This window comes from Chamaea fasciata, unplaced genomic scaffold (genome assembly GCF_029207755.1).
Source record: "Chamaea fasciata isolate MVZ Bird 193981 ecotype frontalis unplaced genomic scaffold, bChaFas1.0.hap1 SCAF_14, whole genome shotgun sequence".
NCBI classification, from domain to species: Eukaryota; Metazoa; Chordata; class Aves; order Passeriformes; family Sylviidae; genus Chamaea; species Chamaea fasciata.
Window position 1 is genome coordinate 7,153,903 of NW_027094099.1, and position 15,673 is coordinate 7,169,575.

Below are 15,673 nucleotides of genomic sequence, written 5' to 3' on the forward strand. Positions count from 1 at the left end.
ACGTGGATCATGAAAGACATTTTTTAGCTCAGTATAGCATAAATATTTATTTCTGAGGTCTAAGCAGGGAAATGGCAGGTTGCTAATGGACGCTAACCAAGCATCTTAGGCTGCTGAGTAGGTGATGATGTTCCTGCAAACAGTGTTGGTAATTCCTCCATGCAGGTGGGATGGCACTGGGGATGTATGTAAAGTGCAGCTTGCTGAGAATATTCTGAGAACATTCCCCCACAAACTTCACCCACCTGGAGGAACGAGAAGTCGCTGTGGCTGAATGACCTGTCCTGTGGAGTTGACTGGGCTGCATCCATGAATCCATAGCTCCAGATTAATAAGAGGTGTTGGTGCAGGACTGCACTAAGAGGCCTGAAGCAATTTGGCTGTCATGTGTCTATTCTCTTATCGCAGTACATTTGGTGCTTTTATTCTAAGTTACTATTTCTAATGTCTTTTTCCATCATTTATAAAATTAGTCCCAGCCAGCACTGGTGCACAGAGCAGCATTGAGGTTTTTACAGTGGTGTTGAGTGTTTAGAAACCTGCCAGCAAGGTGGTGGTACTGCAGCCAGTATACTTTGCTCCTTCTTTGCCAGCATGGATGTGGTACACAGGAATGTTGTGTGTATGAGCTTAGCCAACACCTGGGTAATAGCTATGGGAGAGTTCACTACTAGCACAAAGTGACCAAACAAGAATTGTTTGGCTGCTGCTTTTCGCTGCTCTCCTGTGTATTCGGAGTCCCTGTGACCTGCTGTGTAGAGAATTGGACAAACTAGCTTGGAATGTATGTGGTTCAAGGAATTCTCATATCTACACTCCAGTTGAAAGAAGCACTTTTATGATAAGAAGTGTAATCTAATTCATACCAGCAAGATATTATTTAATATTTTGGAGTTGGTGTAATTGGTTTTCAAAACAGGCCTGATTTTTATGTGAACAAACAACAGAACTAAAACACAGACCTATGTGTATTCTCCTAGTATTATTATAGTTCTTCTGAAAGAGAATTTACTAATCAGAGTTGTATAGACTAAGACTACTCACCTTTATAAATACATAAAAGTCTTCAAAAATTTTAACACAGTTGTGTTAAGCTTTTAAGATTGGAATTATAAAGTTTTTTTAACATATGGAAAACAGTCCTTGTTTCCAAATTGGGTTTTCTGCAGTCAAATAGAATAGTTCACTGAAGATCCTTGTAAACTCAGTGACACCTTGTGTCTTTTCCCTGGCCCTCACTGCACAGCTACACATAGTTTAGGATGCAGCAGCAGCAGTTCCTGCTGTAGGTTGGTGGGTAGGTGCTCAATTAGCCCCAGTGATACAGGGGAATGCTGAGGTCATAGCAGCTCTATGGAAGCCTTTGCTGAGCAGGACATCTGTCAATGTTAGCAGCTCATGTACCTGACATGGTGAGTGTAAGTAAATGAAAAGCCCCTAGGAAGTAGTAGCATCTAATTAATAACCTGATCATTTTGTGAATGTATGAATGAATGAATCTTAGGCAGACAATGCATGGAGTGAGGCATTTGAGCCTGATATTTATTTATGTCAAAAAGAAGGAAAGGTATACTACAAAGGGGAATGTTAGGATGTTTGGGTATCTATATATCAAGTGAATTATATTTTCCCATGCATGAGTGGGGCAAATTCTCCAGGATGTTCATCAGCATTTCCTGCTGGGGGTCTGCCTATGTGCGTTGAATGGGGAGATTCTCCAGACTGTTGGCTAGGTTTAGATGGTTCCCGCTGAGTAAACACAGCTATGGGTGCCAGAGGGCTGTTTTGTTTCTTCTCTGAAGTTTGAGTGATTTGTTGTGACACAAGGTATCTCTTGTTGAGCTGCTTGTTACACCCTGACAAGTCATTGGCGGAGTTACGCCATTGCGGGGGGCGGGTATATCAGAATATCCTTAGCTTAGATCATTGTGTGCAGAACTGAAGCCTTTGACGTATTTTATTACAGCCTTAAGATTATTTGTAGTCTGTCATTGTGAGAGGTTTACCAGACCTCTGCTGGCAGTTCAGACTTCTTGGTTTGTAGCTGTGTCTTTCAGGTGTACCTCAGGACTGATCTCTCTATTGGGTTCACATTGTCCAGGATCTTACAGTGTCAGAGACATGGGTTTCTGACAAGATGGAGCTGAGTGTTTATGGGCATGTTAATCAGCCACTGAACCTCCCAGTTTCAGAGTTCTTGGGGTTTTTTGTTTGTGGTGTTTTGGGTTTTTTTGTTTTGTTTTATTTTGGGGTTTTTGGGTTTTTTTTTTTTTTTTTTTTTTTTTTTTTTATTTATTAGGGGATATTTTGAGCAGGTTTTTTTGGTGGTGTTTTGTAGGTTTTTTTGGGGGGGGATTGTGGTTTTTTTGTTTCATGTTCTTTTGTTTTGGTTTTTGCTTGTGGTTTTTTGTTTTTTGTTGTGGGGTTTTTGTTTTGGGGATTAGTTTGTTTATTTTTAGTGATTTTCTTCAGAAGAAATACTGCAAACCATAAGGACATGTAATATTCTTTCAGAAGAGAGCAGATAGATATGCTGTGCTTGTTCATTAAAAATTATAACACTTTCTTGATTTTTCATGCAAACTGAAGTTTACAGAATTATATAATAAACTAAAACAGCATTAACACAGAACCAGAAAAAAAGGAGAGGTGTTTTTCATCAGAAGCACAGAGCTTGTTCCAAATAGCAGGCATTGCAGAAAGCATCTGCTTAGCTTAACTTTATTACTGTGAACTCACCTTGTCTCAGATTGGAGTGGGTCAAGATGTGAGAAGTAGGCCAAATGAATTCAGGTGGCCATAGTATGATTTACTGGGGTTTTGGAGGTCGATCTGTATCTTTTGTGTTTACCCTTTCCTGCTTCACTGGCCTGGGACTTCAGTTTGAGTTGGATATTGTTTTCTTAACTTCAGTATGGCATATCAGTTTAGGAAAATCTTAAAACTGCTTTGTGTGGAGTCTAAATTGCAGTCATGCCTTGTGTTCTAATTACTATAGAAAAAAACGGAGGTTCTTTAAGTGCTGTAGGTCTAAATTCGAGTGGTTTTGTATCTGAACCTCATGCTGCTTCTGGAGGCAACAGTGTAACTCCAAAACAGGCCAAACATCATGAGGCTGGTGCTAGAAGCAACTCGGCTGTTTCACTTAAGGTAACTCTCCAACAGTTACACAGGCACAAAATGGATCTTCAAACAGTAGGAAGATGGAGCAGTCTAGCTGGCAGTCCTGCCTCTGTCATGGAAAAAGCTAACACATCTGTAGTGTTTCAGTTGATCAGTGGTTTTAGTGCTCTTAAGGCAGTGTAAGTAAATAACTGTAAGTAAGCAGCTGTTCTTATGCTGTAAAACAAAAATAGCTATTCAGTGCAAGGATTTATATACCTTTACAAATTATTTTGCCTGAGGTTATTACCTATTCAAATTTTAGACCTTTATTTTTTAGTAGATAGGTTGGAATTCTGTGAAGCAATAATTACTTATTTGAAGACAGATGATAAAATTAAACGCCCCTGACCTCATTCTCTTAGTTCAGATTTTCTATGTCAAAGAAGGGAGTAGAGGGTTGAAGCTTCAAAACACAATCAACCAGAAAATCAAGATTGAAAGAATTCTTGACTTAATTATATGACAGCTGAATTTATGAACTAATTCTGATTAGATGAAAGAGAAAAAAAAATTAGCAATGCCAGGCAAGGCAGTAACAAATTAGATTGTGGAATCCCTATCCCTGGAGATATTTAGAGGTTGACTGGACATAGCTCTGAGCATAAGATTAGACTTGCTTTGAGTGGGAAGTTGCACAAAACCACCTCCAAAGGTCCAACCTAATTTTTTTTGTGATTCTGTACTTTCGCTAATTATTGCAAAGTGTGTTTTACAGTTTTCCCTCCCCCCCCCCTTTTTTTTTTCCAGCAGTGTTTCTGATACAGTTTTATATAGCAGTGGGAGGGGAGAAGGTCTGTTTCAAATAAAGGATGTTATTGGAAAGATTTTTCTCTTCCCTGCAAGAGGAGAGCTAGTTTGGCTGTTTCAGAGTATTAACTATTAGGTGCATTTTTGTCATGAGCCAAAAGGTACTTTCTAGTGATTGCAGTAGGCCAGGATTTATTTTTGACTTTGAGATGTTTCCAGGACATCCTCTCTCCTATAATGTTAAAATGATTGTTTGGAATCATTTCAGATTTGGGTTTTGTGCATGTCTTGTTTACAGCTCGCTTGCTCTTTTCAGCAACCAGAAGGATGTGGCTGTAACATGAACATTGCAGCAAAAAAATCTCCACCACCCTCTTTGGGGTGAAATAGATATTGTGCTGCAGCCTACAATAAAAAAAGATAACTGAAGGATCTTGCTAAATTCAGTAAAAAAGGAAGTAGATCATATTCACTGAGGGCCTTATTTTGCTGAGTTTGTCTCTAAGACATCCCATGCTGGCATAGCAATTTCTAATCTGTCACAGAATCCAGCACTGAAGCACTGCAGAACACAAGATTTTGCTGCAGAACTGGTTTTCTTCAACTCAGTTTGCACTTAGCTGTGATGTGTCAAAATGTTTTATGAACTGTAATAGTGAAGACTTGCAGCACTGTTTTGTGGTACATCTTTTACATGGCCATCCACTCCTCTGAAGGACTTTCTGCTTAATAATGATTCCTAGCAAAACTGTTACCTTAGGGAAAATTACTGTTTATTTGTGGTCTAGGCAGGACTGTTTTTATGTAAAAATATATAACACTGTTGCATGGTCATCTCTTAACTCATACACTTACTCCTTTATATTTATGTTTTTGTTTTCATTACATCTTTTCATGGTCCTGGCAGGGAACAGTTGACTCTACTGTTGAGATGGTGTTTCCTGTGTTTAACTTCTAAACTACTGACATAGTATGGAGTCCTCCAGATCTGTCAATGACTTGAGAATGCAAGAGAGTTTTATCTGGAAAAGTAGCTCTTGCTCTGATGTTTTTTGACAGTTTGGAGAAAACTCAAAGCTTGGATTAATTCATTAAAGTTTAAACTAACGCAAAATTTTAATGTCTCTCTTTTGCTCAAAAGGTATTAATCATTTATGTTGATAAGAGAAGGATTATTTCCTTTAATTACTGGGAGTAATTATTAGAGGATTTATTCTCTAGATTCTCTGAAGACATCTTTGCTTAACAGAAATAATGCCTTTGAATAAACCTATGTTCCCAGAGAGAAATCCCCAGAGAGAAATAGCCTCATCATTAAGAACCAAATGGTGAAATTCCTTTCCAAAACCAGTTATCTGAACCCTGTTGTGATGATGATCAGGTCGTGGCAGAAAACAGGCTTTTTTTGGAAAAGATTGTGAAACAAAACCATCAAAAATCCATCCTATCCAGGATAGGGTGGGCTGGTGGTGCACAGCCGGAATGCTTTCTACCTGTCATGCTGCCTTCATCTCCTCACATGTTTTTTCCTTGTTTGTTGATAAGATTTTGTAAAATCTGTTCATCAGTCTGTATCAAACAGAGCAAACTCCAAGTCAGTTTGGGAAAAAGGAAGAGTAGTTAAAAGATGCTTGTGAAGCCTTGCTTATGGTTACTACAGCTTCATTGATGGTAATAGTTTTCATTTGATATAGCATATTTTGCTAGAATGCTATCACTCCTACTAAACTGAGTGTTCTGCTTGTGAATTCTGAGTCTTTGTATGTTTTAAATTTTACAGGGACAAATGCTGCATCCAGCACCATTAAAAATGGAGGACCTTTTCCACGGGCTTGTCCAAAATGTAATATACATTTCAATCTTATGGATCCTCTAAAAAACCATATGAAGGTAAAATATTTGGGGGATAGTAAGCATTAAAACAAACTTTGTGGGCTTCTCTTTGGTTATGGAAGAGTGCCATGGTGTGATAGGAAGCTAGTTTGGCTTCTGTCTGCTATCAACCAGAGCCAAATGCTCAAAATCTTGCAGTCATGGAGAGCAAGATAGGAGCAGGGGAGCTCTGAATCTTGCTGCTTTTTTGCCTCATGTTTGCAATGTCCAGGAGGTAAGTGTCTGAGATTAGGCAGCCAGGTGACCCACATCTGTATAAGGTTGTTGCTGATACGAAGATGACAATGTAAACTTTCTGTTTTATCTTGATGTATCATTTGGTATAGCAAGATAAAAACACTTGATACTTAATAGATAAAAAAGTTTTTCAGCTGTGGGGAAGAATTTCATTTGTAATTCATACTTAAGCACTAACTCACAGAAACTAAGTATCACTTCATCTGATTGTGATGCACTTGCTACTTATTCTGGAAACATTGTTTCCTGGAAAATATTTATCGTTTGGCAAAGATCCTCACAATTCTCAGGCATATGTATTTTGTTTCAGGGACAGAGAAATGGCTTTGCAATCTGTGTACAATGTGAATACCCAAAACAGAAAGGAGTATCAGCTACTGTGTAACACAAATTTGTGAGGATCCGAGTTACTGTTCTCACAGATGGTTCTGATTTACAGGGTTACGATACCCTAAACAGTAATTACTGTCCTCTTCGGCTCTGAAACATAATTAAGAAATACAGATAGCAGTGGAAGAGACCCCAAGGGTTTTATCTTTTTCTAATCATTATTTGTGCAGAATAGCTTTTGTACTGAGTGTATCACTGAATGAAGGAACCATTGAAGAAGTATCTTTGCTTAGGGTACTGAGTTACAATTCCACAGCAGGAAATTACTCCTTTCTAGTAGGCTTGTGAAAAGTAGTCCTGCATGGTAAAAACCCTTATTTGGTGGGAGAAAAATTTGTCCTCTGAAACATTCTAATTTTGTTGGAAACTTCACAGCATCTTCTTTATGAAATACGTTGTACTTTTTAAGTGACAAGTTTCATGGGATGGCTCTTGGGCTAAGCATTCTTTATGTATACTTCAACATAAAGAAGCTTGAACAATGTCTATTATGTGACTCAGAATTCTGAGATTTTTAGTAATGCTGAAAAGAACTATTGAAAGTTTCAACATACATTCTTCCCTAAGAAATAAAGGACAAAACTTCCCATTAGGTTCTCAATAAACTTATGCTTGTCAGCAAAATACTTGCATGAAAACTGCTTTTTTTTCCTTTTTATTAAATGTAAATTAAATAGAAACTTTTTGCAGGAGTAAGCCAACACTAATATTGTTTTCTTGATTAAATTTATCTTGCATGAACCTATGAGAGTCTTCATCTTCAGTTTTATAATACGTAGTGTTTTATTACTTAAACACTAGTTAAAGATAAGTCACTGTTCAAAATTGAATATGACTAAGATCATTGTGTCAGAGAGTTAAGCTTTGCATCTAACTCTCGTTAGTGTCTTCAGTTTTTAAAATGCTGTTCTCATTGATGCAGTTTGGTGAGGCTGATACCTTTGTTTCTCTCTGTCTCATCTCTTCTCCCTGTGTGCATCCAGTATTGTTGCCCAGATATGGTGAATAGCTTTTTCCCAGGAGTGGTCCAAACAGAGTGTTTGAGCACAACAGGCAAGACCATCGAATCTGAAAAAGGAAAACTGATCATGTTGGTTAATGACTTTTATTATGGGAAGGATGAAGGTGATCTCCAGCAGGTACAACAGGAGCAGAAGACTCATACGACATTTAAATGCATCAGTTGTCTCAAAGTTCTTAAAAATAACATAAGGTATTTGAACTCATTTCCTTAATTATATGTTAATCACTTACAGTCCATAGTAGTTTCATGTATTAAAATTTTGTGTCTCTGGAGGAGAGTTCCTTTGGTACTGAAAACTAGTAATATTGGGTGACTAAACAGAAATGGAATTAATTTTTACTTTGCATGCATGGCCGTAACTTGAAACCTTTTACAGATTAAAGTACGAATTCTAGTGGTGTCTAACATAAACACAGAGTTTTGATAAGAGCAGTTGTAGGACTTGGGGGTTAGAAAGGGCAACACAAAGGATTTTACAATTTGCCATCTGGATTGATGGCGATATTGGTAGATGCCAGTGTTAATTCCCTCTAGGGACGCACAATGACTAATAGTCAGTACTTCACTTATGTAACATCTGTTACTTTGTTGGAGTAATTTTACTTTCAAATGCTGATAAAACTCCAGTAAGCTGTTTTAGTAGGTAGACAAGTTTGTGTCATCGTTCCTTTGGAAGTTAAGGTCACTGAACTTTTTTACATGCAGTGTTCAAGGGAAGCTGAAGTAGCAGAATGTAAAATTGAAAAATGGGCTATTGTTTCAAAGGGCACAGTCTGCAAGTTAAAATGAGCAGGTTTATGCTAACATTAGACACATATTATTGAAGAAAACAAGTTTTCTGTAATTAAAACAATGACATTTGCTATTAATCATTAAATAAGGCACTATTTTCTACTCAGCATTATATTGTAGGCAATTGGTGGTATGGTGCCTATGTGTTCCACAGCAAGTCTTTGAGTGTCTGAGCCCGTTTTTTTTTTTGTTTGGTTTTTTTTTTTTTTTTTTTTAAATTTCTGTAGCATTGACTTTAACTGAACTAATTTTGACTGTAACCTTGTAGCTTTATTTCATAGTTCTATGATTTAAGAATTTTTGTTCCAAGGTGTATTTTGTACCTTTATATATAGTGGACGAAATAAATACATCTTACCTTCCTAATTCAAGTGTAAATTTTTTGACTGAAATTCAGAAAAGCAGAAAGTGATGAAAGTGTTTCATCATGGCAGTCTCCTTTCTTTAAAAGATCTGTGGTTGAACATACCATTACAATAGTTTTCTGCTAAGGCATTATGCAGTAATAGTGTCAGTTTCTTTTGTCTGCTTAGAAAACTGGATAGACTCTGTTGGTTTTTTCTGGTTTTGAAGCAACTGCATGATAGTACAGGCTTGAGCTCAAGAGACTTATTCTCCTTGCTCATTTGTTTTTTCCAGTTCCAAGGTCTGCATTCCTTTTGTGAGTGTGACTTTTTTTAAATTGAGAAGTCCTTACAGAGTAAAATTTCTAAAGAATTCTGTACATCTTGCATGCAATATATGTAGAGAATATTAAAATGTAGTGTTTTGCACCCGTTCACTATCATTTAAAGGTTTATGAACCACATGAAACATCACTTGGAGCTTGAGAAGCAAAGCAATGAAAGTTGGGAAAGCCACACCACCTGCCAGCACTGTTACCGCCAGTTCCCCACGCCATTCCAGCTGCAGTGCCACATCGAGAGCACACACACGCCTTACGAGTCATCCAGTGAGTTGGATCCTATCACACTGAGTTTTTTTCTAAGCAAAAATTTTTAGAAATTTCCCAACTTCTATTTCTTGGATTGTAATTTCAGAATAAAGCTATTGTACTTGAATAACAATAATATTGAGATTTAATATAGGAACAGAGTATTTTTTTTCTTTTGAGAGCAATATATGTTCGGAAAAGTATTTTTAAAAGCTTTTGGGGGTTTTTTTCTTACGTTTTTTGTTTGTTTATTTATTTATTGTTATTTGAAAGCTTTACTTTAAGACCTCATAAGACCTCATGTTTAGGGCCCTTGCTTTCCTGGCTTTCTGAAACTGTAGTGAAGATCAGAATAATCACTTGATTGCTTTACTTTTAGTGATATATACATTTCATATATATATATATATATATATATATATATATATATATATATATATAATATAGAATAATTTATGTTTGATCCCTATCAAATTTTTACTTTTTTCTTATTTTTCACTTTTTCTAGCGATTTGCAAAATCTGTGAATTATCATTTGAAACAGAGCAAGTTCTTTTGCAACATATGAAGGACAATCATAAGCCAGGTGAAATGCCGTATGTTTGCCAGGTATCTCAGAGTGACTTTCATTTTTAGATTACACCACTCCCGTCTTCGCTGTCAGTAAACTTGTAACAACAAAGTCAAACTTCTTATTTTAGGTGTGCAACTACAGATCCTCGGCTTTTTCAGATGTAGAAACACATTTTAGAACAGTTCATGAAAACACTAAACATTTGCTGTGCCCATTTTGCCTCAAAGTTATTAAAATTGGAGCACCATATATGCATCATTATATGAAGCATCAGGTAAGCAGGTCTTTTCAATCTTAATGCTAGAAAAATGCTGAACACACGTAAGGAGTCTTCTGATAGATATGGTTGTTACTGGGTAAGAATAGTTCGTGAGAATACATTAGAAGAATTTCAGAAGTCTTTAAGGGAATTGTTAGACTTTGTCTTGTTTTTGTGTGATACCAGCTCCCTGTCTAAAATAATCTCTGAATATCATTGGAGGAACCTTCCTGCTTTTTGGTTTCTTCATTGCATTGTAGTGATTTGATTCTGCTTTTCTTGAGGTAACTTGCAAACCTGCTACTAGTTCAAGTAAAGAAAAAGATAAGGAAATGTCTTGTAACTGGGAATCTGATTCCTCCTCCTCTTAGTAACTGTACTGCCTTGCATTTTCCAGTGTCTAATTCTTACAGAGTATCTTGTCTTCATATAGTATTAGGAGTTTGTTTAGTTGGTGTTTTAGGAACTGCATGAGCATTGCTTGAGACAAGCTAGGGCTAGAGTTTTGTCGTGCCATCCAGGCTTACTATCGATTGTCATTTGTCTTTAAAAGAAAAAGGGAATATACCGTTGCGCTAAATGCAGACTGCAGTTTTTAACATGCAAAGAAAAAATGGATCACAAGACTCAGCATCACCGAACATTTAGGAAACCCAAGCAATTAGAAGGCTTGCCTCCTGGAACAAAGGTGAGTGTGCATGCAGGAAAACTTGAGGGGACAAAGGAAAAAAAAGTCTTGGTAGAGAAAAGAGTAGAATAGAAAGAAGTGCTTTTCTCCTTTCTTTTCTGAAAGAAGTTTTGGGGTTGTGTTGCTTTGTGTGTTTTCTGTTTTGGTTTTTTTCCCTTCACCTTTAGTACTCTAAAAAATGCTCTTGTTTGAAGAACTACCAGGCACAATTTATGGTTTCTTCCTGCTGATGCATGGTTTTGCTTTCTGTCCCATTGTTCCATACACCTACATACATGCCAGTAGTCCAGCCAGAGCTGCTGTTTTCTTGAGCTGATGGTTAATTTCTCCCTTCCCGTTTATGCTTTCTTGTGCTGGGAGCTGCTTCTGCATCATTTCTTGTGGAAGATTTTCAACTTATGGAAGGTGGTGTCAAAAAACTGCATAAAAGTGCAAGACCTACTTCTCCATAAAATATGTATGCTTAAAACTGGGTTCACCAGGTCTTCTTTAGGTTCAGTATTTGAAGGTATGTGAGGAAAACTTGCATCCCCTCAGAACACTTATGCTATCTTTAAGTCATTCTTCCATTTCTCAAGAAGGAACTACTTAGACTAGGATTTTCTTGTAGATTTTGGGACTTTTTCCAACTGTTTTTTAGTAGAGTTAAAATATATATCCTTTCAGTTGCAAGGAAGAAGAAAAGTTAACATTTTGATCATCTGTTCACAGTTCATTTGCTGTCGAGTCAGAAAGGGAAAATTATTTCAGTTGCTGTTGATTGTCTTGCTTGGCAGAAGGAATGTAAAGCACCAATTCTTTACTCTGTGATGATACCTCAATTTTTTAAAGATTTCAGGGTCTTCATGACCTAATAAAATCTTAGATTATGTTAAAATTCATATTAGTAGGCCTTGACAGGATGCAGATGATAATACTGAAAAACCTGGAACCAGATTTAGAAGACAAGGTACTTTGAAACTTAGGAGTATGGGCAAGAAATATAATTAGGCGTCATGTTGTAAGTCAGAACCACATTTGGAGAGCATGACAAAGGAGTTCAGGAATACCAGATAAGAGGTCACAAACCAGAATTACTCCTTGGAGTTCTAGGATGAGGAAACATATCTGAAGGGCGTAGGCTGGCTCATGAGGCAGCAAGAAACAGGATTTTTTTGTGAAATCCTGATGCGATGGTTTGATATTCTTCTTAGTTGGGCTGATTGGCCTGACACTTCTGCTGCATTTTTTTTTTTTTTTTTTTTCATTTAAGAAAGCAGGATCTTGCCAGTTGCAGCTCTGGAAAGAAAACAGTATGTTTTGTCATGGTGAGCTATTTCAACCAAAACAAATTTTAAAGTGTCTATTTGGCTATTAGAGGTTAGCTCTAGTCCAACAGTATTTTCAGTATTTTGTATTCTTCAAAGTAGTCTTTAATCAGGAGAGTTTCTTATGCTATGATTTGTGCTGTAAAGTGGCTTAAACTTTGAGACAAATGGAAGTGGGAACTTGCAGAGCTTAAATCTAAACAGAATTTTTTTTTTTTATTTCATACTTGTAGGTGACTATTCGAGCATCTTTGGGATCTCATCAGTCAGGACCATCAGCTACATCTTCTGTTAGTACAGGCAGTTCTACATTTCAATTATCACCTAAAGCTAAAAATACAAACACTAAAAATCATAGTAAATCTAATACAAGTAAGTCAAGAGGAAAATCAAAACAATCTACATCGAAGAAACAAAATGCATGGACAAACAGCAGAAAAAAAAAAGAACCTACAAATATAGCATTTCATAATCTAAGGTAAAATACTAGCATTAAAATTGTCTTTAAGTATAATTTGAACATAAATAACTGATCATTTAATGGTCTTTCAGTAACTTTAAAGCTGTAATGCAGAAGATCTGGCACCTCAGGTTTGCCAAGAAAGTAGATGCATTGACTTTGCACATATTGGAATTGTGGTTGTAATTCTGAATATTCATTCACTGATTTTGGTGGTGGCAGACTATTTTATGATGGAAGAACAAGTATTCTTGAAACTTCTCTGTGCCACTTCTAGAAATTTTCTCTGCATGGAGCCTCTTTTTCTTTTTTTCTTTTTTTTCTTTTATTTGTTTATTTGCACCTGTTAGTTAAAAGATCAAATCCTGTCTGTCCTAGGAGATGCTGCATTTCTGGGAGCTAATTAAAAAAATCAAGAAAGTAAAAGCAAGCTTTTGGGAGAATGCTGTCCTTGTCTTCAGAGTTTATTGGGGTTTGCTGTCCTTATGTTACTGTTTTCATGGGTGTTTGTTTTATGGACTATTCATTACGCTGGAGTGTCATTTCATTGAACATGATGAGTTAGCGTTTTTCTTTGTCAAAGGTGGAAGATGTCACCCCTCCTGTTTCTAGCTTCCTCAGTGTGTAGCTCTGGGAGAGATCCAAAACCAGCAAAACTGGGGAAGAGCAGGATTATATTCTTGCTTTGTAGATGGTTCAAAGCTTGTTCGTGATATTGGAGTGACAGAAAAGCCAGAGGCTTTTCCTGTACGTTGTGATGGATGGAAATGATTATTTGAAATACTTCTCAAGTGTATAGAGACAACAGCAGCAGCTGAAGTTGGAGGTTCTCATCCACTGCATTATCTTTTGTTCCTAGGAGTGGCCAGTAACAGATGCTTACATTAACTTTCACTATTTTATTAGGATCATAATGAAATCCTGGTTCAAGTAAAAGCAAAGTTTTCTTCATTTGTGCTAGTGTAATTTACAAGTATTTAGTTGACGCATGTTTAAGTTCCACATTTTTTCTCTAATATAGGCAAGCTTGCTACTTACTTAAAGCAAAAAGTTTGTCATAGTTATGTCTTCTGAAAGTGTTGCTGTTAACTGATAACTTTTTCGTGTTACTGTTAGGCATCGTGTGGGAACTCACAAATGCATTGAGTGTTTCTCGGAAATAAAAGATTTTGCAAGTCACTTTCCTGCTTACGTCCACTGTAGTTTATGCAGATACAACACCAGCTGTAGCAAAGCCTACGTGAATCACATGATGAAGTAAGAACTCTTCAAAGTTTTTACTGGTCTGGTAAATACTTCCTAAGTTCATGTAAGGTGTGAAGGGTTTGTTAGGTGAATTTTGAACTGGGTCCTCAGACTGGCAGTGAAATGTGTATGGTTGGATTCTTTTCTTTTTAGCAAAGGCTTCAACTCCATGTTCTTGTTTTGCTTTAAAAATCCAGTGGTTAAGGCAGTATTATACCTTTGTTTCAGAGTTTCCATGGGATCTTCCATAATCACTTCAGCCTGACTTGGCAAAAAATGACCAATTATTGCATGTTCTCTGGGTTTCAGATTAAATGGCTCATCAGATTTTAAAGTGCTGAATGCATACAGGCCACAGCTATTGCTAGTGAAGTCTGTGCTCTGATTTAAAGGATATCTCAAATAGCAAGCCCTAGTGGATACTTTTCCTTACACTGCTTCTGGTCCTCTGTGGAAATAACACCTCATTTTGTCACTGTTGTGTTTGTGGGGCAGCACAGAGCATTAGGGATGATAGCTGTAAAAAAGCCTGTTAAGAAAACAAATGCATTCATTTTCAGACCCATAGAATTATACTGTGCAATAATTAGATACAGATCACGTAGCAGTGACAGTAAAACAAAATTTTAAAAATCTACTTGTTAGACCTGTGCCCTGAAGAAGCCAACTGTATTGTGAAAAATAGAGAATGTGATTTTCTTTCTGAATTCATGTGTACAGAAAATGCCTTGGCATTTGTGAATGCTAGAATTCTTGGATCTGTGACCTAAGTTTTTAGATATACTTTGTATATATTGGCCTATTCGTACTAATTTCAATGCTGATGGAAGTCCTAGGCTGAAAAAGTTGTCATGCTTTTTTGTGTGTAGTCTACTGTTTGCATTAAAAAAAAAAAAAAAAAAAAAAAAAAAAAAAAAAAAAAAAAAAAAAAAAATTAGTGCTTAGTTCCAACTGCAGAAGGAAAAATTTACTCTGGAAGCAGAAAGAGGAATCTAAGGTAAATTGTCCCTGTTGTTGCCAGTGGCCTGGATGGCAGGTCAAATTCATCCATGCAGTAAAATCGCCAGTCTTTTGTCCCCTTGATGCACTAATGCATCTCCTACTGCGATCCTTTGCAGCACCTATCATCAGCTCTTTGGTGAGTGTAAGGGAAAAGTGATGGTGAGGAAGAGGACTGTTAGAGGCAGGGTCTTTGTGAAGGAGCAACCCCCAGACTCAGCTGCCCGCACGTTGCTCCATGGGAGAGAACAGTGTTGGCACATACGTAACCTGCATAAGAGACAACTTACAGGTTATCTAAAAATTTCATTTCTCTTTGAAAGCCATCTCTTTTGGAAGCACAAGTTCAGCCAAGTTTTAGCTCTTTTATGGTGCACTCTGCAGCTACAGCCATGGTTCTTCAGAAGCTGAACTGCTGATGGAAGCAATAAAAGTATGTTCTTGCAGGACTGTGCCAGTGAAGTTAGGTTTTTCACCTCCCAAACTCATTTAAAAGTGAGCCAATGTTTTAAACTAGAGCTGAGATTCACAAGTTTGTAAGCTTTAAGCAATTTAATGTTTAAGAATAATGCAGTTCAGTAACTTTGGCTTCTATTTTAATGTTTTGTCATAAGCAAATTGCAGTACTGTGACTAGTGGTTATGTTAAGTAATGGATTCAAGAGAACCAGTCTAAGTGGTAATGTTTTCATGTATTCAGTTTTCACAGTGCTCGTCCAAGTAAAAGATTTTGGATCTTTAAGAAGCATTCAGAAAAGCTACGGTAATTCAGCTTTTTTCAGTTACAGATCATTATGTTTTTACTTTCTGCTGTTGAACTGATAAGTTAGTTGAGATTATAACCTCTTGAATTTCTACAATTTAGAGCAGAGGAATAAGCCCACCAGCTTTTCCAATAGCAGTGTTCTGGTCAGTGACAAGTACTTATTTGTCCACATTTATGTACTTAATTCTGAGGAG

General features: G+C 36.9%; 1 protein-coding gene across 8 annotated transcripts in view; it reads left to right on the forward strand.

Moving 5' to 3' along the window:
- Positions 1-15,673, forward strand: part of ZNF280D (zinc finger protein 280D) — a 46,394-nt gene that overhangs the window by 15,415 nt on the left and 15,306 nt on the right. For all 8 annotated transcript variants that reach the window (XR_010723096.1, XR_010723097.1, XM_066196790.1 and 5 more), the window contains 9 exons: positions 5,693-5,802; positions 7,416-7,645; positions 9,043-9,200; positions 9,691-9,791; positions 9,884-10,030; positions 10,569-10,703; positions 12,244-12,488; positions 13,587-13,727; positions 15,414-15,476. Coding sequence is in view for 6 of the 8 variants with exons in the window: in XM_066196790.1 (XP_066052887.1) it covers positions 5,693-5,802; positions 7,416-7,645; positions 9,043-9,200; positions 9,691-9,791; positions 9,884-10,030; positions 10,569-10,703; positions 12,244-12,488; positions 13,587-13,727; positions 15,414-15,476 (1,330 nt within the window). In the remaining 2 variants the exon portion in view is untranslated. The remainder of the gene's footprint in view (positions 1-5,692; positions 5,803-7,415; positions 7,646-9,042; positions 9,201-9,690; positions 9,792-9,883; positions 10,031-10,568; positions 10,704-12,243; positions 12,489-13,586; positions 13,728-15,413; positions 15,477-15,673) is intronic.